Source organism: Salvelinus alpinus, chromosome 3 (assembly GCF_045679555.1).
Source record: "Salvelinus alpinus chromosome 3, SLU_Salpinus.1, whole genome shotgun sequence".
Taxonomy (NCBI): Eukaryota; Metazoa; Chordata; class Actinopteri; order Salmoniformes; family Salmonidae; genus Salvelinus; species Salvelinus alpinus.
This window is the reverse complement of record NC_092088.1, coordinates 100,403,394-100,431,381: the sequence shown is the minus strand read 5'-3', so window position 1 is coordinate 100,431,381 and position 27,988 is coordinate 100,403,394. Positions and strand designations below refer to the sequence as shown.

General features: G+C 41.2%; 1 protein-coding gene across 3 annotated transcripts in view; it reads left to right on the top strand.

Moving 5' to 3' along the window:
• Window positions 1–16,729, top strand: part of ptprea (protein tyrosine phosphatase receptor type Ea) — a 156,127-nt gene extending 139,398 nt beyond the window's left edge. For all 3 annotated transcript variants that reach the window (XM_071394660.1, XM_071394659.1, XM_071394661.1), the window contains 11 exons: window positions 3,864–3,983; window positions 9,074–9,237; window positions 9,419–9,554; window positions 10,431–10,580; window positions 11,724–11,817; window positions 13,190–13,266; window positions 13,457–13,591; window positions 14,160–14,285; window positions 15,039–15,190; window positions 15,644–15,779; window positions 16,096–16,729. In XM_071394660.1, coding sequence (XP_071250761.1) covers window positions 3,864–3,983; window positions 9,074–9,237; window positions 9,419–9,554; window positions 10,431–10,580; window positions 11,724–11,817; window positions 13,190–13,266; window positions 13,457–13,591; window positions 14,160–14,285; window positions 15,039–15,190; window positions 15,644–15,779; window positions 16,096–16,170 — 1,365 coding nt within the window. In that variant the 3' untranslated portion in view covers window positions 16,171–16,729. The remainder of the gene's footprint in view (window positions 1–3,863; window positions 3,984–9,073; window positions 9,238–9,418; window positions 9,555–10,430; window positions 10,581–11,723; window positions 11,818–13,189; window positions 13,267–13,456; window positions 13,592–14,159; window positions 14,286–15,038; window positions 15,191–15,643; window positions 15,780–16,095) is intronic.
• Window positions 16,730–27,988: the final 11,259 nt, after the last annotated feature.

Sequence of the window (27,988 nt, the reverse complement as noted above, 5' to 3'; positions counted from 1 at the left end):
GTTAGAGAGCGAGAGACCTTACCCTGCAGAGAGAGAGAGAGACCTTACCCTGCAGAGAGAGAGAGAGAGAGAGAGAGACCTTACCCTGCAGAGAGAGAGAGAGACCTTACCCTTCAGAGAGAGAGAGAGACCTTACCCTGCAGAGAGAGAGAGAGAGAGAGAGACCTTACCCTGCAGAGAGAGAGAGAGAGAGACCTTACCCTGCAGAGAGAGAGAGAGACCTTACCCTGCAGAGAGAGAGAGAGAGACCTTACCCTGCAGAGAGAGAGAGACCTTACCCTTCAGAGAGAGAGAGAGAGAGACCTTACCCTGCAGAGAGAGAGAGAGACCTTACCCTGCAGAGAGAGAGAGAGACCTTACCCTGCAGAGAGAGAGAGACCTTACCCTGCAGAGAGAGAGAGAGAGAGACCTTACCCTGCAGAGAGAGAGAGAGACCTTACCCTGCAGAGAGAGAGAGAGACCTTACCCTGCAGAGAGAGAGAGAGACCTTACCCTGCAGAGAGAGAGAGAGAGAGACCTTACCCTGCAGAGAGAGAGAGAGAGAGAGAGACCTTACCCTGCAGAGAGAGAGAGAGACCTTACCCTGCAGAGAGAGAGAGACCTTACCCTTCAGAGAGAGAGAGAGAGAGACCTTACCCTGCAGAGAGAGAGAGAGACCTTACCCTGCAGAGAGAGAGAGAGACCTTACCCTGCAGAGAGAGAGAGACCTTACCCTGCAGAGAGAGAGAGAGAGAGAGAGACCTTACCCTGCAGAGAGAGAGAGAGACCTTACCCTGCAGAGAGAGAGAGAGAGAGAGACCTTACCCTGCAGAGAGAGAGAGAGACCTTACCCTTCAGAGAGAGAGAGAGAGAGACCTTACCCTGCAGAGAGAGAGAGAGACCTTACCCTGCAGAGAGAGAGAGAGACCTTACCCTGCAGAGAGAGAGAGAGACCTTACCCTGCAGAGAGAGAGAGAGAGAGACCTTACCCTGCAGAGAGAGAGAGAGACCTTACCCTTCAGAGAGAGAGAGAGAGAGACCTTATCCTGCAGAGAGAGAGAGAGACCTTACCCTGCAGAGAGAGAGAGAGACCTTACCCTGCAGAGAGAGAGAGACCTTACCCTGCAGAGAGAGAGAGAGAGACCTTACCCTGCAGAGAGAGAGAGACCTTACCCTTCAGAGAGAGAGAGAGAGACCTTACCCTGCAGAGAGAGAGAGAGACCTTACCCTGCAGAGAGAGAGAGATCTTACCCTGCAGAGAGAGAGAGAGAGACCTTACCCTGCAGAGAGAGAGAGACCTTACCCTTCAGAGAGAGAGAGAGACCTTACCCTGAAGAGATCAATAAAAACAGGAAGGAAAGGAGATTAAAATCAGCTTTTGTGCGGCTCGGAATCGATGATTAAATAATGGCTAATAAAGCCCTCTTAAGTCTTTATCATAATTAGTCAGCATGCTTTCTGTAAGTGGTTTTAGACTGGCTAATTCTGATTGACTGGCTGGCTGGCAGATTAAGCCGTCACATTCTTTACTGCACTCAGTGTCTTACCAGTCACCTTTAGGATGGTCGTGTATTCAATACACTCATTCAATGCCACCCTCCTATACCCCTACACATCTAGAATAGTCCTAGTGAGCAAAATGATGTTGAAAAGACGTCGAAAATAAGTATTTTCCAGACGTTGAAGTTAGGGTTCATTTAGGTTCTGATTTGGTTCGGTCTGGAGCAGACTTGATTTGGTCCCAACTATGATTGGCTCAGATTTGGTCCAATCAAGGTTGGTCCTACCGCATCAAACCTGAACCAAATATAAATGTATATGATTGGTTCAAGGCCGGTTTGGACCGCACAAATAAAACACCAAAAACTGACGCCTGGACAGGACCAAAAAAAAAAGACTTCCAAAATACGTTGGCGTCTGTCTGTGCTTACTGGGGTGTAGTCTACAGTGTCAGCCCACAATGGAATTGTATGAATGTCCATCTTTGTGTTAGGCATACCATTTTTATAAAACAGGCAATTACATTGGCTTTATTAGTCCAGAATCATGTGACGAATCAATGTGGCTATTTAATAAGCTCTGAATATCAGCTACCCAACTTTTATCAGGTGTTATCCTGAGCCTATTGGCAATGTGTTTACACAGCGGGAAATGCAGAAGTACTTTCTTTTTCACACTGTCATTCGTGTTATCTCCTGCCTGTAGGCTACAGACAAGGCCACATACTCTTTCTACCGTAGGCCATATCTGCTACATGATTTTACGTCAGAGAAGGTTGGTGGAGCTCCGCAGTGATGCGTCTCTCCAACAGCACCCTGGGAATGGACAAGATCAATATATTTTTGGCGCCCCTTTCCTTTAACAAAGTGAGCCATGCTTATCACAGGGCGTCATCAGCGCTCACCTAATAAGCCCTTATGCCACTGGTTGAGAGAAATACTCATCCTTTATTGGGCAAGGAATATGTGAGGTTTTATGTGTCGTTGGACGGTGCGTCTTGGTCAGTTTAACTTGGAAAACGACGCCCTTGTCGATCTGCCGCAATAGGTGGTCGCCTAACCCTGCCTAACGGGCGGGCCGGCCCTGGAGAGATCTCTTCCTTCTCACTCTAATAGGTTGAAGAGTCAGCGGGAGCTAAGAAGTCAAGACAGATTTCCCCCCCTGCGTGTGAACTAATAGAATATAGTACTACAATACAGTCTTATCTTCTATACTATGTGTACAATATAGATGTTGTTATTGTAGGCTACAACGTACGTCCTCCAGCTTGACCTACCATACATTATAGAATGACCTGTAAACATGCAGTCTCCATGCTAGCATACCACTTAGAATGCACTGTAAACATGCAGTCTCCATGCTAGCATACCACTTAGAATGACCTGTAAACATGCAGTCTCCATGCTAGCATACCACTTAGAATGACCTGTAAACATGCAGTCTCCATGCTAGCATACCACTTAGAATGCACTGTAAACATGCAGTCTCCATGCTAGCATACCACTTAGAATGACCTGTAAACATGCAGTCTCCATGCTAGCATACCACTTAGAATGACCTGTAAACATGCAGTCTCCATGCTAGCATACCACTTAGAATGACCTGTAAACATGCAGTCTCCATGCTAGCATACCACTTAGAATGACCTGTAAACATGCAGTCTCCATGCTAGCATACCACTTAGAATGACCTGTAAACTTGCAGTCTCCATGCTAGCATACCACTTAGAATGACCTGTAAACATGCAGTCTCCATGCTAGCATACCACTTAGAATGACCTGTAAACATGCAGTCTCCATGCTAGCATACCACTTAGAATGACCTGTAAACATGCAGTCTCCATGCTAGCATAGCACTTAGAATGACCTGTAAACATGCAGTCTCCATGCTAGCATACCACTTAGAATGACCTGTAAACATGCAGTCTCCATGCTAGCATACCACTTAGAATGACCTGTAAACATGCAGTCTCCATGCTAGCATACCACTTAGAATGACCTGTAAACTTGCAGTCTCCATGCTAGCATACCACTTAGAATGACCTGTAAACATGCAGTCTCCATGCTAGCATACCACTTAGAATGCACACCCGATCATTTTGTTTCATATCGCGTTGGGGTCAATTATATTTATATTTCTGTCAATTCAGTAAATACACAGAAATTCCAATTCCAATTCTTTTCAAGGAAACTGTATCATTGAAATTAGAATTTGGTTACTTAAACTTTCTGAATGAACTGGAATTCAAAATGGAACTGATTCCAACCCTTGTTGTATACTAAATTAGGGTGCTAGTATAGACACCGGAACATTCTCTATGATTAGAACCTGAGTGTCGTCTGGTGACTCATTGCTTCCCTGTTCTTGTGTTTCCAAACCACTAGGACAAGTGTTACCAGTACTGGCCAGACCAAGGCTGTTGGACCTATGGTAATGTCCGGGTGGCTGTGGAAGACTTTACTGTGTTGGTGGACTACACCATACGGAAGTTCTGCGTACAATATGTAAGTTATTATTAGATGGTAATCATGTGGGTTTTTAGATTCTAACCGTACTGTAGGTTTGGTTGGAAATGTAAGTGCTTGCCTGTCCTATACTTATTCACTTGTAGTATACTAAAGTACTATACTTATTCACTTGTAGTATACTAAAGTCCTATACTTATTCACTTGTAGTATACTAAAGTCCTATACTTATTCACTTGTAGTATACTAAAGTCCTATACCTATTCACTTGTAGTATACTAAAGTCCTATACTTATTCACTTGTAGTATACTAAAGTCCTATACTTACTCACTTGTAGTATACTAAAGTCCTATACTTATTCACTTGTAGTATACTAAAGTCCTATACTTATTCACTTGTAGTATACTAAAGTCCTATACTTATTCACTTGTAGTATACTAAAGTCCTATACTTATTCACTTGTAGTATACTAAAGTCCTATACTTATTCACTTGTAGTATACTAAAGTCCTATACCTATTCACTTGTAGTATACTAAAGTCCTATACTTATTCACTTGTAGTATACTAAAGTCCTATACTTATTCACTTGTAGTATACTAAAGTCCTATACTTATTCACTTGTAGTATACTAAAGTACTATACTTATTCACTTGTAGTATACTAAAGTCCTATACTTATTCACTTGTAGTATACTAAAGTACTATACTTATTCACTTGTAGTATACTAAAGTCCTATACCGATTCACTTGTAGTATACTAAAGTCCTATACCTATTCACTTGTAGTATACTAAAGTCCTATACTTATTCACTTGTAGTATACTAAAGTCCTATACTTATTCACTTGTAGTATACTAAAGTGATACTAATAAGTATTTGACTGTAAATATGTAGTCTACAGAGCTCCACAACACTGATGGACATACAAACTTAAAAGATGTGCTGTAAACTGTGTGTGTTTTTTTTGTGTCGTGTGAATAAAGTAGACTACAGATGTAGGATCATAATTTGATCACTCTTTTGTTGCGGAGAACTTTCCTGCACAGCAGGAAATGCAAACCTGTGATTTTAAAGGCATTTAAAGTTTGTAATTTCCACTTTGATATTTTAGACTTGATTTGCCCAAACGAAAAATGTATCAACCCCTACAAAAATGTCCTTTAATTATAATCCACATTATAATTCACATTTCCTGTTTCTGCAGGATTATTTTCCTGCTCTAACAAACTGTCTCAAATTACGATCCTACATCTGTACAACACAACACATGAACCACAGAGTCACAGACTATCAAAGCCTACTGCTGCTACTGATCACCAGTGACTCACTCTTGTTGAAAGACCCTCGTGCCCAGGGCCCCACGTCGGGGTCTATGGTGTGTGCAGCCTGCTGGCCCAGCCTCGCGCCCAGGGCCCCACGTCGGGGACAGGGTCTATGGTGTGTGCAGCCTGCTGGCCCAGCCTCGCGCCCAGGGCCCCACGTCGGGGACAGGGTCTATGGTGTGTGCAGCCTGCTGGCCCAGCCTCGCGCCCAGGGCCCCACGTCGGGGACAGGGTCTATTGTGTGTGCAGCCTGCTGGCCCAGCCTCGCGCCCAGGGCCCCACGTCGGGGACAGGGTCTATTGTGTGTGCAGCCTGCTGGCCCAGCCTCGCGCCCAGGGCCCCACGTCGGGGACAGGGTCTATGGTGTGTGCAGCCTGCTGGCCCAGCCTCGCGCCCAGGGCCCCACGTCAGGGTCTATTGTGTGTGCAGCCTGCTGGCCACCACAGGTGTTCCATGTCCCTGAGTTAACACTACTCAGCGGTCGTCTGTGGTTTGGCACAGGCCAGCCCGGTCTAGTAGCTAGTACCACCTTTTTTACTTGCCCGGATGACATTCTACTTCCTTTCCTCTTAGAAAGGAAGCTGCTATCGGCAACCTAAAAGGGTTCTTTGGCTGTCCTCATAGGAGAACCCTTTGAAGAACCCTTTTTGGTTTCAGGTAGAACCCTTTTTGGTTCCATGCAGAACCCTTTCCACAGAGGTAGTATCTGGTTTATAGTAATGACTCTATGTAGTATCTGGTTTATAGTAATGACTCTATGTAGTATCTGGTTTATAGTAATGACTCTATGTAGTATCTGGTTTATAGTAATGACTCTATGTAGTATCTGGTTTATAGTAATGACTCTAGGTAGTATCTGGTTTATAGTAATGACTCTATGTAGTATCTGGTTTATAGTAATGACTCTATGTATTATCTGGTTTATAGTCATTACTCTATGTAGTATCTTGTTTATAGTAATGACTATATGTAGTATCTGGTTTATAGTAATGCCTCTATGTAGTATCTGGTTTATAGTAATGACTCTAGGTAGTATCTGGTTTATAGTAATGACTCTAGGTAGTATCTGGTTTATAGTAGTGACTCTATGTAGTATCTGGTTTATAGTAGTGACTCTATATAGTATCTGGTTTATAGTAATGACTCTATGTAGTACATGGTTTATAGTAATTCCTCTATGTAGTAGCTGGTTTATAGTAATGACTCTAGGTAGTATCTGGTTTATAGTAGTGACTCTAGGTAATATCTGGTTTATAGTAATGACTCTAGGTAGTATCTGGTTTATAGTAATGACTCTATGTAGTATCTGGTTTATAGTAATGACTCTGTATGTAGTATCTGGTTTATAGTAATGACTCTATGTAGTATCTGGTTTATAGTAATGACTCTATGTAGTATCTGGTTTATAGTAATGACTCTATGTAGTATCTGGTTTATAGTAATGACTCTATGTAGTATCTGGTTTATAGTAGTCTCTATATAGTATCTGGTTTATAGTAATGACCCTATGTAGTATCTGGTTTATAGTCATGACTCTATATAGTATCTGGTTTATAGTAATGACTCTATGTAGTATCTGGTTTATAGTAATGACTCTATGTAGTATCTGGTTTATAGTCATGACTCTATGTAGTATCTGGTTTATAGTAATGACTCTATGTAGTATCTGGTTTATAGTCATGACTCTATATAGTATCTGGTTTATAGTAATGCCTCTATGTAGTATCTGGTTTATAGTAATGACTCTATGTAGTATCTGGTTTATAGTAATGACTCTGTATGTAGTATCTGGTTTATAGTAATGACTCTATGTAGTATCTGGTTTATAGTAATGACTCTAGGTAGTATCTGGTTTATAGTAATGACTCTATGTAGTATCTGGTTTATAGTAATGACTCTATGTAGTATTTGGTTTATAGTAATGACTCTATGTAGTATCTGGTTTATAGTAGTCTCTATATAGTATCTGGTTAATAGTAATGACTCTATGTAGTATATGGTTTATAGTAATGACTCTATGTAGTATCTGGTTTATAGTAGTGACTCTATATAGTATCTGGTTTATAGTAGTGACTCTAGGTAGTATCTGGTTTATAGTAATGACTCTAGGTAGTATCTGGTTTATAGTAATGACTCTAGGTAGTATCTGTTTATAGTAGTGACTCTAGGTAGTATCTGGTTTATAGTAATGACTCTGTGTAGTATCTGGTTTATAGTAATGACTCTAGGTAGTATCTGGTTTATAGTAATGACTCTAGGTAGTATCTGTTTATAGTAGTCTCTATATAGTATCTGGTTTATAGTAATGACTCTAGGTAGTATCTGGTTTATAGTAGTGACTCTATGTAGTATCTGGTTTATAGTAATGACTCTAGGTAGTATCTGGTTTATAGTAGTCTCTATATAGTATCTGGTTCATAGTAGTCTCTATATAGTATCTGGTTTATAGTAATGACTCCATGTAGTACCTGGTTTATAGTAATGACTCTATGTAGTATCTGGTTTATAGTAATGCCTCTATGTAGTATCTGGTTTATAGTAATGACTCTAGGTAGTATCTGGTTTATAGTAATGCCTCTATGTAGTATCTGGTTTATAGTAATGACTCTAGGTAGTATCTGGTTTATAGTAATGACTCTATGTAGTATCTGGTTTATAGTAATGACTCTATGTAGTATCTGGTTTATAGTCATGACTCTATATAGTATCTGGTTTATAGTAATGACTCTATGTAGTATCTGGTTTATAGTAATGACTCTATGTAGTATCTGGTTTATAGTAATGACTCTATGTAGTATCTGGTTTATAGTAATGACTCTATGTAGTATCTGGTTTATAGTAATGACTCTATGTAGTATATGGTTTATAGTAATGACTCTGTAGTATCTGGTTTATAGTAATGACTCTATGTAGTATCTGGTTTATAGTAATGACTCTATGTAGTATCTGGTTTATAGTCATGACTCTATGTAGTATCTTGTTTATAGTAATGACTCTATGTAGTATCTGGTTTATAGTAATGACTCTATGTAGTATATGGTTTATAGTAATGACTCTGTAGTATATGGTTTATAGTAATTCCTCTATGTAGTAGCTGGTTTATAGTAATGACTCTAGGTAGTATCTGGTTTATAGTAATGACTCTAGGTAGTATCTGGTTTATAGTAGTGACTCTATATAGTATCTGGTTTATAGTAATGACTCTATGTAGTATATGGTTTATAGTAATGACTCTATGTAGTATCTGGTTTATAGTTGTGACTCTATATAGTATCTGGTTGATAGTAGTGACTCTATATAGTATCTGGTTTATAGTAATGACTCCATGTAGTACCTGGTTTATAGTAATGCCTCTATGTAGTATCTGGTTTATAGTAATGACTCTAGGTAGTATCTGGTTTATAGTAATGCCTCTATGTAGTATCTGGTTTATAGTAATGACTCTATGTAGTATCTGGTTTATAGTCATGACTCTATATAGTATCTGGTTTATAGTAATGACTCTATGTAGTATCTGGTTTATAGTAATGACTCTATGTAGTATCTGGTTTATAGTCATGACTCTATGTAGTATCTGGTTTATAGTAATGACTCTATGTAGTATCTGGTTCATAGTCATGACTCTATATAGTATCTGGTTTATAGTAATGACTCTATGTAGTATCTGGTTTATAGTAATGACTCTGTATGTAGTATCTGGTTTATAGTAATGACTCTAGGTAGTATCTGGTTTATAGTAATGCCTCTAGGTAGTATCTGTTTATAGTAGTGACTCGGTATGTCTGCTCTGTGTGTCCTCTCCTGTAGCAGGCCAGTGACGGCACCAAGCCCTCCAGGCTGGTCACCCAGCTCCACTTCACCAGCTGGCCTGATTTCGGGGTGCCCTTTTCCCCCATCGGCATGCTCAAGTTCCTCAAGAAAGTCAAGACGGTCAACTCCTCCTTCGCTGGTCCCATCGTGGTTCACTGCAGGTACTTTGTACTGGGGATGCAGTCTTTTAGACGCATTTCTACTGTTGTACTGTACATAGTAACATGAAGGTTACTTCTCCACCCATCTTTAGGGAGAGAGAGAGATCTAACTGTCATGCTATGGTTCTCAGATGCTATAGATAGTTGACTCCTTGGCCGCCTCTGTCCTTTGTCTCTGCAGTGCTGGTGTGGGAAGGACAGGCACCTTCATCGTGATTGACGGCGTGATTGACATGATGCACCAAGAGCAGAAGATTGACGTCTTTGGTTTTGTGTCCAAGATACGAGACCAGCGCTCACAGCTTGTACAGACAGACGTGAGTAGGCTCAGAACAACAGGGTCACAACACTATTTCATGCAATGCATCGGTCTATGTTTATCTTAGTACTAGGACTAGTAACTGTGCAAAAGTAAGCATTATCCTTCCTACTACTACATTGTTCTAAATATGTATTTGTATTGTGAATTGTCTCCCGGGTGGCGCAGTGGTCTAGGGCACTGCATCGCAGTGCTAGCTGCGCCACCAGAGTCTCTGGGTTCGCGCCCAGGCTGGGCTGGGTTCGCGCCCAGGCTCTGTCGCAGCCGGCCGCAACCGGGAGATCCGTGGGGCGACGCACAATTGGCATAGCGTCGTCCGGGTTAGGGAGGGTTTGGCCGGTAGGGATATCCTTGTCTCAGTATGTAATGTAAATGTAATAAAATGTATGCACTCTACTGTAAGTCGCTCTGGATAAGAGCGTCTGCTAAATGACTAAAATGTAAATGTAAACTAGAAAATATAGAGGTCCAAGAATCTATCCCTGTGGAACACCACACTTGATCTCTTCTTCTTCTGCTTCTTCTTCTTCTGCTTCTTCTTCTGCTGCTGCTTCTTCTTCTGCTTCTTCTTCTGCTGCTGCTTCTTCTTCTGCTTTTTCTTCTTCTGCTTTTTCTTCTTCTGCTTCTTCTTCTGCTCCTTTTTCTTCTTCTTCTTCTGCTTCTTCTTCTCCTTCTGCTTCTTCTTCTGCTTCTTCTGCTGCTGTTTCTTCTTCTCCTTCTGCTTCTTCTTCTGCTTCTTCTGCTGCTGTTTCTTCTTCTCCTTCTGCTTCTTCTTCAGCTTCTTTCTTTGGAAGCAATTATCAAAGTGTATGTACTTTCATTCCTATTGTTCTAGTGCTCTAAATATGTGTTTGTGTTCCTGTGTGGCCTCCAGATTCAGTACTCGTTCATCTACCAGGCCCTGTTGGAGTACTACCTCTACGGAGACACGGAACTGGACGTGTCCTCTCTGGAAGGACACCTGCACAAACTCCACAACACCCACGCCCCCTTCGACAGGGTCGGCCTGGAGGAAGAGTTCAGAGTGAGAGCCGGGGTCCTGTCTCTCTGACAGGGTTGTAGTTGAGTTAGGGGAGGGTCCTGTCTCTCTGACAGGGTTGTAGTCGAGTTAGGGGAGGGTCCTGTCTCTCTGACAGGGTTGTAGTCGAGTTAGGGGAGGGTCCTGTCTCTCTGACAGGGTTGTAGTCGAGTTAGGGGAGGGTCCTGTCTCTCTGACAGGGTTGTAGTCGAGTTAGGGGAGGGTCCTGTCTCTCTGACAGGGTTGTAGTCGAGTTAGGGGAGGGTCCTGTCTCTCTGACAGGGTTGTAGTCGAGTTAGGGGAGGGTCCTGTCTCTCTGACAGGGTTGTAGTTGAGTTAGGGGAGGGTCCTGTCTCTCTGACAGGGTTGTAGTCGAGTTAGGGGAGGGTCCTGTCTCTCTGACAGGGTTGTAGTCGAGTTAGGGGAGGGTCCTGTCTCTCTGACAGGGTTGTAGTCGAGTTAGGGGAGGGTCCTGTCTCTCTGACAGGGTTGTAGTCGAGTTAGGGGAGGGTCCTGTCTCTCTGACAGGGATGTAGTCGAGTTAGGGGAGGGTCCTGTCTCTCTGACAGGGTTGTAGTCGAGTTAGGGGAGGGTCCTGTCTCTCTGACAGGGTTGTAGTCGAGTTAGGGGAGGGTCCTGTCTCTCTGACAGGGTTGTAGTCGAGTTAGGGGAGGGTCCTGTCTCTCTGACAGGGTTGTAGTCGAGTTAGGGGAGGGTCCTGTCTCTCTGACAGGGTTGTAGTCGAGTTAGGGGAGGGTCCTGTCTCTCTGACAGGGTTGTAGTCGATAAGACAGAGCCCTTTGCTACGTGCAGTGTAGAATCCTTGAAAGTCTATGTATGTTTATAATAGCAATGGTGGGCATCGTGTATAAATGATTCTGTATTAGTTTGCATTGCCCTTATTTTTTGGGTCTCGCCGGCCGTGATTGAGAATCCCATAGGACGGTGCACAATTGGCCCAGCATCGTCCGGGATAGGGGAGGGTTTTCGCCGAGGTGGGGGGGGGGGGGGGGGTTCAGGCCGTCATTGTAAATAAGAATTTGTTCTTAACTGACTTGTCTAGTTAAATAAAGGTAAACATGTTGAGTCATCTATGTGTACATTTACACCTTGACACTTTTCTGTCCCCGACCCCCCTTTATCGTCCAGAAACTGACCAACATGCGGATAATGAAGGAGAACATGAGGATGGGAAATCTCCCTGCCAACATGAAGAAGAACAGAGTGCTCCAGATCATTCCATGTAAGGAACGCCGGAAGAGTTACAACACAACAATCTGAACGAGATCTGTTTTCCCAGAGTCCAGTAACACTACATTACGTCATGCGGTATTCTTTCACTTGTGACAGATTGTGACCCACAGATTATATTGTGTTCATAAACCCCCTTTTAGAACGAAACGAGAGATATTATCAAATCTCTTTTTCCCTTGGTTCTCTCACCTAAATTGCATTCGTGCAGAAATAACCAGTGAAATCCATTGTATATGTTATTTTTTCATATTTGGTAGTCATATATTTAAACCTTGATGCGTGGGACTGACATCCAGAGATCTTTTAGCCAGTCGTCTTGTTGTTTTATCTGATAAAAACACTCGTTGTTTTTGCTGTTCTTTAGGTTGAGTGATGCATTTTTTCATTGCCTGCCTCTCATCTTGCAAATAGTTTTTGGGAAATGGAAATGCAGCCTTTTAGGATGCATCCCAAATGGCACCCTATTCCCTATTTAGTGCACTACTTTTGACTACGGTCCATAGGGCTGTGGTCAAAAGTAGTGCACTCTATAGGGAATAGGGTGCCATTTGAGACGCTGGCTTGTAGGCATCTAATATGGGCGATCTATTCATAAATCAACAGTGACAGCAACACAGATGATCCAATTCCTTCTACCCCTATTCATCTGCTCTTTCCTCAGAGCGTTCGATGTTAGGGCCGGAAGGGCCGCACCTTTAGAGGATTAAGATGTGTTGTTGGCGTAATGGAAAGCGTGAAATTACAGCCACATTTATTTCCATGGCAGTTTCCTAACGTCCACTAGGGGGCAGGTTTAATCCCAGTGCTTGGAACTCATTTTAAAATCATAATTTTTTACCCTTAACCCTAACCTAAACCACCTTTTCATATTTGGTAGTCATATATTTCAACCTTGATGCGTGGGACTGACATCCAGAGATCTTTTAGCCAGTCATCTTGTTGTTTTATCTGATAAAAACACTCATTGGTTTTGCTGTTCTTTAGGTTGAGTGATGCATTTTTCATTGCCTGCCTCTCATCTTGTAAATAGTGTTTGGGAAATGGAAATGGAGCCTTTTAGGGTGCATCCCAAATGGCACCCTATTCCCTATTTAGTGCACTACTTTTGACCAGGGTCCATAGGGCTCAGAATGAATGCCTTCACTTTTGCACAGTTTGTCTGACAGCTAAAATATGGCACAAAAAAAAGTGCAGCGTAATTAAAAGGCCAACCCACGTCGTTGTTCTGCAGTTACGATGAAGGGGGTGGTTTTTTATCTGGAGATTGAGTTGCAGTGTTATGTGATTGTTATACTCTGTATACTGTCTTTGTAGTTTTCTCCCGTTTAATATGAATTTTAATCTTGAATTTTATTTTTCAGATGACTTCAACAGAGTGATTATGTCCATGAGAAGAGGCCAAGAGTTTACTGACTACATCAATGCGTCATTTATAGATGTAAGTAAACATTACAATACTCACTACTACATCAATGAGTAAACGTGAATCAATGTCATATTTGTTGATGGTTTTTGCGGTATATTAAATCATATATTCATACTCTGCAATCTGCAAAGTTTCAAGGAAGTTGTACCTGTCTGACATGGTGGTAGTGACTGTACTGTATACTGTGGTGGGGTGTCCTCAGGGCTACAGGCAGAAGGACTACTTCATAGCGACCCAGGGTCCTTTGTCTCACACGGTGGAGGACTACTGGAGGATGGCCTGGGAGTGGAAGTGTCACTCCATCGTCATGCTGACTGAACTACAGGAGAGGGAGCAGGTAGGGAAGGATCTGCATCAGAGAAATAGCATTTAAACATATTATATTATTATATCTCTATGCTATTCACTTACTAACTACCTGCATCTCAGTTGCCTACTGCTAGCAAGGACCTCTTTGTTTTGAGTTATTGTAATATTGTACTAGGCTACTGTTCTCACATGTGTTGAGTTATTGTAATATTGTACTAGGCTACTGTTCTCACATGTGTTGAGTTATTGTAATATTGCACTAGGCTACTGTTCTAACATGTTTTGAGTTATTGTAATATTGTACTAGGCTACTGTTCTAACATGATTTGAGTTATTGTAATATTGTACTAGGCTACTGTTCTTACATGATTTGAGTTATTGTAGTATTGTACTAGGCTACTGTTCTAACATGTTTTGAGTTATTGTAATATTGTACTAAGCTACTGTTCTCACATGATTTGAGTTATTGTAATATTGTACTAAGCTACTGTTCTAACATGTTTTGAGTTATTGTAATATTGTACTTGGCTGTTATTTGATGGTAATGGAATCACTATGCTATCCAGTACTTAATCTATTGACTGTGTCTCCTGCAGGACAAGTGTTTCCAGTACTGGCCCACAGAGGACTCAGTGACCTACGGAGACTACACTGTAGAGATGAAGGGAGACACTGTGTGTGACACCTTCAGTGTACGGGATCTGGTACTCACCTACGGCCCAGTAAGTTTACATGGAAATACCCTGTGAGGTAGTGAGGGACTTTAAGCAGTAGTTTATTGAGACATTAACCTTCTTCTTACCTCTAGAGGAGTCCATGATTAGTCACAGCAATAAAGTGTTTGTCATGTTAGCATATTGCTAATCTTGTAACCCTCAACCCAAATTAGACGTTAACAGTCATCACGAGAAACTAGCGCATTGCAAAAAATGTGCATCCCAAATGCTAAACTGTCTTTTCAAAACTTAGCAAATTGTAAAAATGTGCTCCCAATCCTGAATTATACATCCAAACCTAGCATGTTGCTAAAATTAGCTCCCAATGCTAAATGATCTGTCCAAACCTAGCATGTTGCTAAAATTAGCTCCCGATGCTAAATGATCTGTCCAAACCTAGCATGTTGCTAAAATTAGCTCCCAATGCTAAATGATCTGTCCAAACCTAGCATGTTGCTAAAATTAGCTCCCAATGCTAAATGATCTGTCCAAACCTAGCATGTTGCTAAAATTAGCTCCAAATGCTAAATGATCTGTCCAAATCTAGCTTGTTGCTAAAATTAGCTCCCAATGCTAAATTATCTGTCCAAACCTAGCTTGTTGCTAAAATTACTCCCAATGCTAAATGATCTGTCCAAACCTAGCATGTTGCTAAAATTAGCTCCCAATGCTAAATGATCTGTCCCAACCTAGCATGTTGCTAAAATGAGCACCCTGACCTATACATTATCTTTCCAAACCTGGGTTTCCATGTTTCAGGATAAGCAGACACGTCTGGTCCGCCACTTCCACTTTCACGGCTGGCCAGAGATCGGGATCCCAGCCGAAGGGAAAGGAATGATCGACATCATCGCCTCGGTGCAGAGACAGCAACAGCAGTCAGGAAACCATCCCATCATCGTACACTGCAGGTAGCTAAAACTCTGACCCTTATCACCATGTGGTGGAATATGTTACCTTGGTAACACTTTTACACTTCACTGTTACCTAAGTAACACTTTTATACCACTTTAAATGTACTTCGTAACAATTCTTTATTACACATTTACTGTTACTTTGGTAACACTTTATTATTACACATTTGCTGTTACTTTGGTAACACTTTATTATTACACATTTACTGTTACTTTGGTAACACTATTATCACACATTTACTGTTACTTTGGTAACACTTTATTATTACACATTTACTGTTACTTTGGTAACACTTTATTATCACACATTTACTGTTACTTTGGTAACACTTTTTACTTGTATAGTTTGTTGGGCATTCTTTAGGCAAGACTGTTACTGTTACTAGCAACCCATTACAACAGTCACAAGGCCCCAAAGTCACAGTTTTTATATAATGTTCTGTTGTGTAGTGCTGGTGCAGGGCGAACAGGTACGTTCATTGCACTGAGCAATATCCTGGAGCGGGTCAAGGCCGAGGGCCTACTGGACGTCTTCCAGACCGTGAAGAGTTTACGGATGCAGAGGCCACATATGGTCCAGACCGTGGTGAGGACTTTCACACAAATCACCATTTGTAAAACTATTTTAATCTCCAAAGAATCCATTGTTTTAACATAGTTTGACACACATCGTAATTGACCAAGTATCTATCGGTCCCAATGCCATTAATAGATAATATATTTTAAATTTATTGTCCATTAAGTTTACACATAATGGATATTTGTCTTTGGTGCTCTGGTTTACAGTAAAATGATCAAAACGGATTTAAAACATAGACATTACACAGTGAACACATTTACATGTCAGTTCACCGGAGTCGTATTTACAATTCTCCCTGATGGTTCTCAAATTCTTTCCCCAGGAACAATACGACTTCTGCTACCGGGTGGTACAAGACTTTGTGGACATTTTCTCAGACTATGCCAATTTTAAATGATGAAATATTTGCCTTACAAACATATGTTTAGTTCAAATGTTGTTTTTGAAATACCAGTTGGTCAGGCTTTGTGTTATGTCCATAGAAGGATTAAATGTTTTTCTATTTTGCTATGCACTTGTCCTTACTGTAACTAAAATTCCATCCCTCGCTGTAATATACTGTATGTCAATGGACGGACATTTGTAAATGCCAAAATGTAAGATTAATAATGTATATTTCACATCATGTATAATAATTATTTTGTAATGAAATTCAAGTGTTTGTTTTTTTTTTACCTTGAGTCTCTTTATTGACATATTTTAGTTGTTGTATGATACTGTACCTTTGTTAAAAATCTTGTTTATTCAGACTAAGTGTTTACTTTGACCATACTTGTAATAGTTCCTTTGAAAGTGGCGCTGTTGTAAATGTGTTATGTATCGTTGCAGACCTTCCAATTATTGCATTATAAGAACCTTATGTGAATACTATTAAGATATTCTGACATGTATTTGATGCCTTCTACCTGTGACTAGATGTCTCCTCTATCTTTTATTTAATTGGAAATAACCCTTTTTTTATATATATATTAAGGTCTTTACAATGCAAGTATGTTGAGGCACAATATCAAGAACACAAAAAAATATGCAAAGTATTGAATATCAAGTTACGCCATTATTATTATTATTATTATTATTATTATTATTGACAAGGATAATAGTTTAAAACAACATATTAAGGAATTGTAAGAATTAGTTTCCATTAACCTGATGGACGTAGTAGCCTACTTCAGTCCAGAAAATCAATATACAACTACACATATAATAACAAGGTACCAGTAGTAGTACTAATCAGTAGTACTACTCAGTAGTACTAATCAGTAGTACTAATCAACAGTGCTAATCAGTAGTACTAATCAGTAGTACCAACCAGTAGTGCTAATCAGTAGTACTAATCAGTAGTACCAACCAGTAGTGCTAATCAGTAGTACTACTCAGTAGTACTAATCAAATCAGTAGTACTAATCAGTAGTACTAATCGGTAGTACCAATCAGTAGTACTAATCGGTAGTACTAATCAGTAGTACTAATCAGTAGTACCAATCAGTAGTACTAGTCAGTAGTACTAATCAGTGGTACTAATCGGTAGTACTAATCAGTGGTACTAATCAGTAGTACTAATCAGTAGTAACAACCGATAGTACTAATCAAATCAGTAGTACTAATCAGTAGTAATAATCGGTAGTACTAATCAGTAGCACTAATCAGTAGTACTAATGAAACCAGTAGTACTAATCAGCAGTACTAATCAGTAGTGCTAATCAGTAGTACTAATCAGTAGTACTAATCAGTAGTAACAATCAATAGTAACAATCAATAGTACTAATCAAATACGTAGTACTAATCAGTAGTACAAATCAAATAAGTAGTACTAATCAGTAGTACTAATCAGTAGTACTAATCTAATCAGTAGTACTAATCAGTAGTACTAATCAAATCAGTAGTACTAATCAGTAGTACTAATCAAATCAGTATTACTAATCAGCAGTACTAATCAGTAGTACTAATCGGTAGTACGAATCAAATCAGTATTACTAATTAGCAGTACTAATCAGCGGTACTAATCAGTAGTACTAATCAGTAGTACTAATCAGTAGTACTAGTCAGTAGTACTAATATAAATCAGTAGTGCTAATCAGTAGTACTAATGAAACCAGTAGTACTAATCAGCAGTACTAATCAGTAGTACTAATCTAATCAGTAGTACTAATCAGTAGTACGAATCAAATCAGTATTACTAATTAGCAGTACTAATTAGCAGTACTAATCAGTAGTACTAATCAGTAGTACTAATCTAATCAGTAGTACTAATCGGTAGTACTAATCTAATCAGTAGTACTAATCAGTAGTACTAATCAGTAGTGCTAATCTAATCAGTAGTACTAATCATTAGTACTAATACAACCATACTGCAGTTTTTTTTATAGCTAAAGCCACTGCACATATTCTGAAGCACATGTACATTACCAAGCATACCACCAAGGAATATCACAGATACATTATGTCAAATATGTATATGTCATTTGTATATTCATGTGTATTGCTTTAATAGCAGTGGGATCCATGTTTAAATGTATGCAGTCCTGAACTGCCCTTATCTTCTAGAAGTGACGTGTATTATTTGACCTAATAGGAAGGTGTCTGCTGATGCAGTGGCCAAAATGACTATAGGAATACAAACACAAGTCGTTCTGATCCAACACAACAGTCAGGGTGACCTGTAAAATTAAAAGATTTTAACGTAAGTGTATCTAAATGAACTCGACACAATATAAATAAATTAAAATTAAAAAGCACAAAAGATGGGTGTATTTAATTTAAAATAACGATCCTCCATCTGTTAATAATATATCCATGCAAAATGCCATACCCTTTGTATTTAGACCTCAGTGCCGTTTATAGTATACTGGCTACCACCAATCTCATGAAAACACAAATATCCTCATTATGGCATTACACCATTTGCATTGTTGTGAAAGACTAGGTCAGGGGTGCCCCGGCCAAAACATTACCTCATAAACTCCAGCGGTGCTTCAAAGCCAGGTTTATAAGGGCGCCCTTGTGTAGGAATCTGAGATAAGTCCAGCTGAATGACAAGGGCCCAGAAGCCCTCTATACACACCCCTCTATTTCTTTATGACATGTTGATACAACGGGAGGAGGAACTAACCATATCAGATACACAATGAACAAGGAGGTTTAATAGTTGGGAATGTGGAATTGTTGGATGCTTTGTCAGATGTGAGTTGTTGTGCTGGAGGAATGACTTAACTTAACCTCATCTCTGTCTCTCTCTGTCTCTCGCTCTCCGTCTCTCTCTCTCCGTCTCTCTCTGTCTCTCTCTCTCTGTCTCTCTCTGTCTCTCTCTTTCTTTCTTTCTCTGTCTCTCTCTCTCTCTCTCTCTCTGTCTCTCTCTCTCTCTCTCGTTGTTTGATGAAGATGAAGGAGGGTGTTTTCAGGTCACACCTCTTCATCTTTAGTCTTCTGCTTTTCATTGTCGCCCTCTCTTGGATTCTCAATGTCTTTTAAATGCCAGGTTGCAATATTAAATTCATTGAAAAACCTGCTTTTTGCTCTGTCAATTCACTTACATGTGATTCAGCACCGCCATCTAGTGGTGAAGAAGGGGTATATTATTCAGTTATATTATGATTTATGTAAACCAGTAGATGTAACTGTTAAGTTGAAATATCCTGTTACATACAGTATGCAGGGTTAGGGTTAGGTGGTAGGGTTAATACATGGGGTTTAGACATGGTTAATACATGGGGTTTAGACATGGTTTAGACATGGGGTTTAGACATGGTTTATACATGGGGTTTAGACATGGTTTAGACATGGGGTTTAGACATGGTTTATACATGGGGTTTAGACATGGGGTTTAGACATGGTTTAGACATGGGGTTTAGACATGGTTTAGACATGGGGTTTAGACATGGTTTAGACATGGTTTAGACATGGGGTTTAGACATGGTTTATACATGGGGTTTAGACATGGTTTAGACATGGGGTTTAGACATGGTTTAGACATGGGGTTTAGACATTGTTAATAGATGGGGATTAGACATGGGGTTTAGACATGGTTAATACATGGGGTTTAGACATGGTTAATACATGGGGTTTAGACATGGTTAATACATGGGGTTTAGACATGGGGTTTAGACATGGTTAATACATGGGGTTTAGACATGGTTGAGACATGGGGTTTAGACATGGGGTTTAGACATGGTTAATACATGGGGTTTAGACATGGTTAATACATGGGGTTTAGACATGGTTAATACATGGGGTTTAGACATGGGGTTTAGACATGTGGTTTAGACATGGGGTTTAGACATGGTTAATACATGGGGTATAGACATGGTTAATACATGGGGTTTAGACATGGTTAATACATGGGGTTTAGACATGGTTAATAGATGGGGTTTAGACATGGGGTTTAGACATGGTTAATACATGGGGTTTAGACATGGGGTTTAGACATGGTTAATACATGGGGTTTAGACATGGTTAATACATGGGGTTTAGACATGGGGTTAATACATGTGGTTTAGACATGGTTAATAGATGGGGTTTAGACATGGGGTTTAGACATGGGGTTTAGACATGGTTTAGACATGGTTAATACATGGGGTTTAGACATGGTTAATACATGGGGTTTAGACATGGGGTTTAGACATGGGGTTAATACATGGGGTTGAGACATGGTTAATACATGGTTACATACAGTATGCAGGTTCTAACAGGGGACTGTTACATACAGTATGCAGGGGGCTGTTTTACTCAGTATGCAGGGGACTGCAGTGTGCAGGGGAGTGTTACATACAGTATGCAGGGGACTGTCACGTGCAGTGTGCAGAGGACTGTTACATACAATATGCAGGGGGCTGTTAAATGCAGTATTCAGGGGGCCGTTACATACAATATGCAGGGGACTGTCACGTGCAGTGTGCAGAGGAGTGTTACATACAGTATGCAGGGGACTGTCACGTGCAGTGTGCAGGGGACTGTTACATACAGTATGCAGGGGACTGTCACGTGCAGTGTGCAGGGGAGTGTTACATACAGTATGCAGGGGACTGTCACGTGCAGTGTGCAGAGGACTGTTACATACAGTATGCAGGGGACTGTCACATGCAGTGTGCAGGGGACTGTTACATACAGTATGCAGGGGACTGTCACGTGCAGTGTGCAGGGGAGTGTTACATACAGTATGCAGGGGACTGTCACGTGCAGTGTGCAGGGGACTGTCACGTGCAGTGTGCAGGGGACTGTTACATACAATATGCAGGGGACTGTCACGTGCAGTGTGCAGGGGAGTGTTACATACAGTATGCAGGGGACTGTCACATGCAGTGTGCAGGGGAGTGTTACATACAGTATGCAGGGGACTGTCACGTGCAGTGTGCAGGGGAGTGTTACGTACAGTATGCAGGGGACTGTCACGTGCAGTGTGCAGGGGAGTGTTACATACAGTATGCAGGGGACTGTCACGTGCAGTGTGCAGGGGACTGTTACATACAGTATGCAGGGGACTGTCACGTGCAGTGTGCAGGGGAGTGTTACATACAGTATGCAGGGGACTGTCACGTGCAGTGTGCAGGGGACTGTTACATACAGTATGCAGGGGACTGTCACGTGCAGTGTGCAGGGGAGTGTTACATACAGTATGCAGGGGACTGTCACATGCAGTGTGCAGGGGAGTGTTACATACAGTATGCAGGGGACTGTCACGTGCAGTGTGCAGGGGAGTGTTACGTACAGTATGCAGGGGACTGTCACGTGCAGTGTGCAGAGGACTGTTAAATGCAGTAAGCAGGGGACTGTCACGTGCAGTGTGCAGGGGAGTGTTACATACAGTATGCAGGGGACTGTCACGTGCAGTGTGCAGGGGACTGTTACATACAGTATGCAGAGGACTGTTACGTGCAGAGGACTGTTAAATGCAGTAAGCAGGGGACTGTTACATACAGTGTGCAGGGGACTGTTACATGCAGTGTGCAGGGGACTGTTACATACAATATGCAGAGGACTGTTACATGCAGTGTGCAGGGGACTGTTACATGCAGTGTGCAGGGGACTGTTACATGCAGTAAGCAGGGGACTGTCACGTGCAGAGGACTGTTAAATGCAGTAAGCAGGGGACTGTTACATACAATATGCAGAGGACTGTTACATGCAGTGTGCAGGGGACTGTTACATGCAGTGTGCAGGGGACTGTTACATGCAGTGTGCAGGGGACTGTTAAATGCAGTGTGCAGGGGGATTTCAGTTCATCTTGCTCTGGCTAGCATTAGTTGTTGATCTTGTTGTTGTAGATGTGCATAACTGAGGGAGTGTAATGTGGTCTGTGTGTAGCTGGTGTAGAGGAGTCAGGCGCAGGACAGCAGATATGAGTAAATAAACGTAATTTACTCAAAATAGACAAATACAATACAATAAAGCGAGCCCACATAACGGACCGTATTACATACAAACAATTACTCAAACAAACAAACATGGGGGAACAGAGGGTTAAATAATGAACAAGTAATTGGGGAATTGAAACCAGATGTGTAAGACAAAGACAAAACAAATGGAAAATGAAAAGTGGATCGGCGATGGCTAGAAGGCCGGTGACGTCGACCGCAGAACGCCGCCCGAACAAGGAGAGGGACCGACTTCGGCGGAAGTAGTGACAGAGAGAGCGAGCCTACCTTTTCATGGTTGTCTGATCAATAGGACTGTAAAAGTTCCCAAATGTAAGAGGACTCCTGTGGTGTTTACATATTTACAGAAAAACATTCAGGTGTATTTTGTGGCTTTTGGCGAATGTTTTCTAATGATCTAAAGTCACATGGTTGCTACTTCCTGTAAACACACAGTCCAGTTCAAAGTGAATGAAGGCGGGCCCATGTGATAAATAGCTTATTTGCATATAGGCCTATTGTACCTCTGATTGGCTACAGCACACCGGTCTGTGTAGACTCTGGTCCTGGACAAGACAGATGTTTTTATTGGGTTTTATTTACTGCAGTGTCTATTAATTGTCAAAACGTACGGCCGCTTTCTCGCTGTAAATTGCTAAAGAATTTGCACAAATGCCTTATTATATGTAATGCCCAAACGTTCTATGAATTTAGGAAAAGGTGCAAATGACCATTTCTACAGTAAGTGATCGCTTGTCAGATAATGTGTTTTAAAACATCGTCCTGGGGCTGTATATGAACAGGTTTTACGTTGCTAAACCGCAGTCAGTTCCATTTTAAATTATATCATGGGCAGAAAACCCAATTCATCTCCATCGTTCATTGAAGTTGATTGGATATTTTAAATCAAAACCTTTCGATATTGACAATAATTTAAATGACTATTTCACTAGTAAAGTGGAAAAACTCCGAAGGGAAATGACAACATTGAACAGTGAACCATCATATTTTTGTACCAAAGATCTGATAGTGAAAGAGATGTATTTTTTATTCAAGTTAGTTTTGGAGAGGTGTGGAAGACAACTATTGTTATGCATCAATAATGAAGCCACCAGGTTTAGACAACCTAGATGGGATACTATAGAGAACCTAGATGGTAAACTATAGAGAACCTAGATGGTAAACTATAGAGAACCTAGATGGTAAACTATAGACAACCTAGATGGTAATCTATAGACAACCTAGATGGTAAACTATAGAGAACCTAGATGGTAAACTATAGACAACCTAGATGGGAAACTATAGAGAACCTAGATGGTAAACTATAGACAACCTAGATGGGAAACTATAGACAACCTAGATGGTAAACTATAGAGAACCTAGATGGTAAACTATAGACTACCTAGATGGGAAACTATAGACAACCTAGATGGTAAACTATAGACAACCTAGATGGGAACTATAGACAACCTAGATGTTAAACTATAGACTACCTAGATGGTAAACTATAGACAACCTAGATGGGAACTATAGACAACCTAGATGGTAAACTATAGACTACATAGATGGTAAACTATAGACAACCTAGATGGGAACTATAGACAACCTAGATGGTAAACTATAGACTACATAGATGGGAAACTATAGACAACCTAGATGGGACACTATAGACAACCTAGATGGGAACTATAGACAACCTAGATGGTAAACTATAGACTACATAGATGGTAAACTATAGACAACCTAGATGGGAAACTATAGACAACCTAGATGGGAAACTATAGACAACCTAGATGGTAAACTATAGACCACCTAGATGGGAAACTATATACAACCTAGATGGGACACTATAGACAACCTAGATGGGACTCTATAGAGAACCTAGATGGTAAACTATAGACAACCTAGATGGGAAACTATAGACAACCTAGATGGTAAACTATAGACAACCTAGATGGGAAACTATAGACAACCTAGATGGGAAACTATAGACAACCTAGATGGTAAACTATAGAGAACCTAGATGGGACTCTATATACAACCTAGATGGGAAACTATAGACAACCTAGATGGGGCCCTATTGACAACCTAAATGGTAAACTATAGACAACCTAGATGGTAAACTATAGAGAACCTAGATGGGACTCTATATACAACCTAGATGGGAAACTATAGACAACCTAGATGGGAAACTATAGACAACCTAGATGGGGCCCTATTGACAACCTAGATGGTAAACTATAGACAACCTAGATGGGAAACTATAGACAACCTAGATGGGAAACTATAGACAACCTAGATGGGAAACTATAGACAACCTAGATGGGAAACTATAGACAACCTAGATGGGAAACTATAGACAACCTAGATGGGAACTATAGACAACCAAGATGAGAAACTATAGACAACCTAGATGGGAAACTATAGACAACTTAGATGGGAAACTATAGACAACCTAGATGGGAAACTATAGACAACCTAGATGGGAAACTATAGACAACCTAGATGGGAAACTATAGACAACCTAGATGGGAAACTATAGACAACCTAGATGGGAAACTATAGACAACCTAGATGGGAAACTAAGACAACCTAGATGGGAAACTATAGACAACCTAGATGGTAAACTATAGAGAACCTAGATGGTAAACTATAGACAACCTAGATGGGAAACTAAGACAACCTAGATGGGAAACTATAGACAACCTAGATAGGAAACTATAGATAACCTAGATGGGAAACTATAGACAACCTAGATGGGATACTATATACAACCTAGATGGGATACTATAGACAACCTAGATGGTAAACTATAGACAACCTAGATGGGAGCCTATAGACAACCTAGATGGGAACTATAGACAACCTAGATGGGAACTATAGACAACCTAGATGGGAAACTATAGACAACCTAGATGGGATACTATATACAACCTAGATGGGATACTATAGACAACCTAGATGGTAAACTATAGACAACCTAGATGGGAACTATAGACAACCTAGATGGGAACCCATATAGACAACCTAGATGGGAAACTATTATTGAAGAAACCTACTTGCTATGGCTTTTACATCACTTCCCATCACATGGTTGGAGAGTTATTTATCCAATAGAACCCAGATAGTGTTTTCCAATGGAAGCTTCTCTAACATCAGATGTGTACAGTGCGGTGTCCCTCAGGGCAGTTGCCTTGGACCGTTTCTCTTCTCAATTTTTTTTTAAATAAATGATTTGCCATTGGTCTTACCCAAACCTACAATGCTAATGTCAGCACCCAAAGCCCAGCGAGCTCACTGAAATTCTACATAAGGAGTTATAGTCAGTATCAGAATGGTTGATTGATAATAAACTGGTCTTAAATAGATCTAAAACAAAAAGCATTGTATTTGATTCAAAACATTCTCTAAGACCTAAACCTTAATTTTTTGTTTGTTGCTGAAGCCCTGTAGATAACAGTTACAGTAATAGAGTTGTGCATTGGGGGGAAGTGGATGAATCCTGCTCAGTGTTCCCACAGAGGAAGTGGATGAGTCCTGCTCAGTGTTCCCACAGAGGAAGTAGATGAGTCATGCTCAGTGTTCCCACAGAGGAAGCGGATGAGTCCTGCTCAGTGTTCCCACAGGGGAAGTAGATGAGTCCTGCTCAGTGTTCCCACAGAGGAAGTGGATGAGTCCTGCTCAGTGTTCCCACAGGGGAAGTAGATGAGTCCTGCTCAGTGTTCCCACAGAGGAAGTGGATGAGTCCTGCTCAGTGTTCCCACAGGGGAAGTGGATGAGTCCTGCTCAGTGTTCCCACAGGGGAAGTGGATGAGTCCTGCTCAGTGTTCCCACAGAGGAAGTGGATGAGTCCTGCTCAGTGTTCCCACAGGGGAAGTAGATGAGTCCTGCTCAGTGTTCCCACAGGGGAAGTAGATGAGTCCTGCTCAGTGTTCCCACAGGGGAAGTGGATGAGTCCTGCTCAGTGTTCCCACAGAGGAAGTGGATGAGTCCTGCTCAGTGTTCCCACAGGGGAAGTAGATGAGTCCTGCTCAGTGTTCCCACAGGGGAAGTAGATGAGTCCTGCTCAGTGTTCCCACAGGGGAAGTGGATGAGTCCTGCTCAGTGTTCCCACAGAGGAAGTGGATGAGTCCTGCTCAGTGTTCCCACAGGGGAAGTAGATGAGTCCTGCTCAGTGTTCTCACAGAGGAAGTGGATGAGTCCTGCTCAGTGTTCCCACAGAGGAAGTGGATGAGTCCTGCTCAGTGTTCCCACAGGGGAAGACTTGGCTAAACTGTTCCAATAACACTGTGAAGGCACCACTTGCACAGCATGCGATTATTATCATTACAGGATTTCACCTGAGCTTAAACTTACATTTTGTAAACAGCATCATTTAGTTCATTTTGTGAAGCTGTAGGACTCAAGTTCAATTCACAGTTAGATTATAATTTTTTGGTCTCCAGGAATGAATAGGAAGCCAATATATTTGACTGTTTTTTCCTACGTACAGTGTGCAGAGTATATATATATATTCAGTAATGTTATATCGAATTGTTCCCATGCAACCAGATCTTTCCTCATAATGGTTTTGATTTAATCGCATGGATTAACCACACATTTGTCTTCTGCAGTTAATCAGTATATTTTCCAGTTTAATTCAACCTTATTGTTTCCTTGGAGACCCCGTGTGTATCTTTACTTTGTTTGCCACAAATTAAACATTAACTAATTATTAACTCGCCACTGAGTCCTACACTGTTTTTTCTACCGTTTTGATTGATGTATTTTATTAATAATTGAAGAATCAGGGACTTCTGTACGTGAGGCCTCATCTGCATGAGAATTACGGTATACAATTAACTTTTGATTAACCGGCGTGTTCATTTTTTTTCTTCTGATGGTAGAAGTGCAGTGGCTTGAATGCATTTGAATAAATACTCTGTAAACTGGGTGGAGGGTGCAGACGTTTTCTTTACAAACCGCTTCAATGAGGCAGAGAAACAATGCAGCTGAATTACCACGGTGAGAGAGAGATAGAGAGAGAGGGGGAGGGAGAGAGAGAGAGAGAGAGAGAGAGGGTGGGGGGAGAGAGGGAGAGAGAGAGAGAGAGAGAGAGAGAGAGAGAGGGAGAGAGGGGGAGAGAGAGAGGGGGAGAGAGAGAGGGGGGGGAGAGCGAGAGAAGGGAGAGAGAGAGAGAAGGGAGAGAGAGAGAGAGAGAGAAGGGAGAGAGAGACATAGAGAGAGAGAGAGAGAGAGGGGGAGGGAGAGAGGAGAGAGAGAGAGAGAGACAGAGAGAGAGAGAGACAGAGAGAGAGAGAGAGAGAGAGAGAGAGAGGGAGGGAGAGGCGCTGCCAGAGCAGCTAGCAGGCCGTGAGTGTCATCTGTAAGTATGCCGAGACAAAAGAACCCCAGTCTGTCCATCAAAACACAAACCAAAACAATCCCCTGCTACTATTGTTAGAGGCCGTCATGGCGTCATAGAAGACCTCACCACCACTTACCTCCGTTTGATTGGTGTTATGTGAGGGGTGTCCTGCCGCCTGACTACATTAACTCTGCATCACGTAGTAGGCCTATACTTATCTTAAAGTCTTCCCACAATTATTGAGAACAAAGGACACCAAATGACTTGTTGTTTTACATCCCTGGACACAGGGAGGCAGAGATAATGGTATTCGGAGAAAGGGGAGGTCTCTTAACAGCCCTCTCTAAAGATGATGCTCTCTGTGGCAGTGTTGTTCTGGACTGACCAATGAGCAGGGGAGAACAGTTGAACTCGTATTATGTAGTATGAAAAGGATATTGACGCTTTTTTTCTCCTTTGAAAATATAAAAAGTCCTTTTGTCAGGGAAAAATATAGCAGTAAATAGACATTCTGTTTTGTA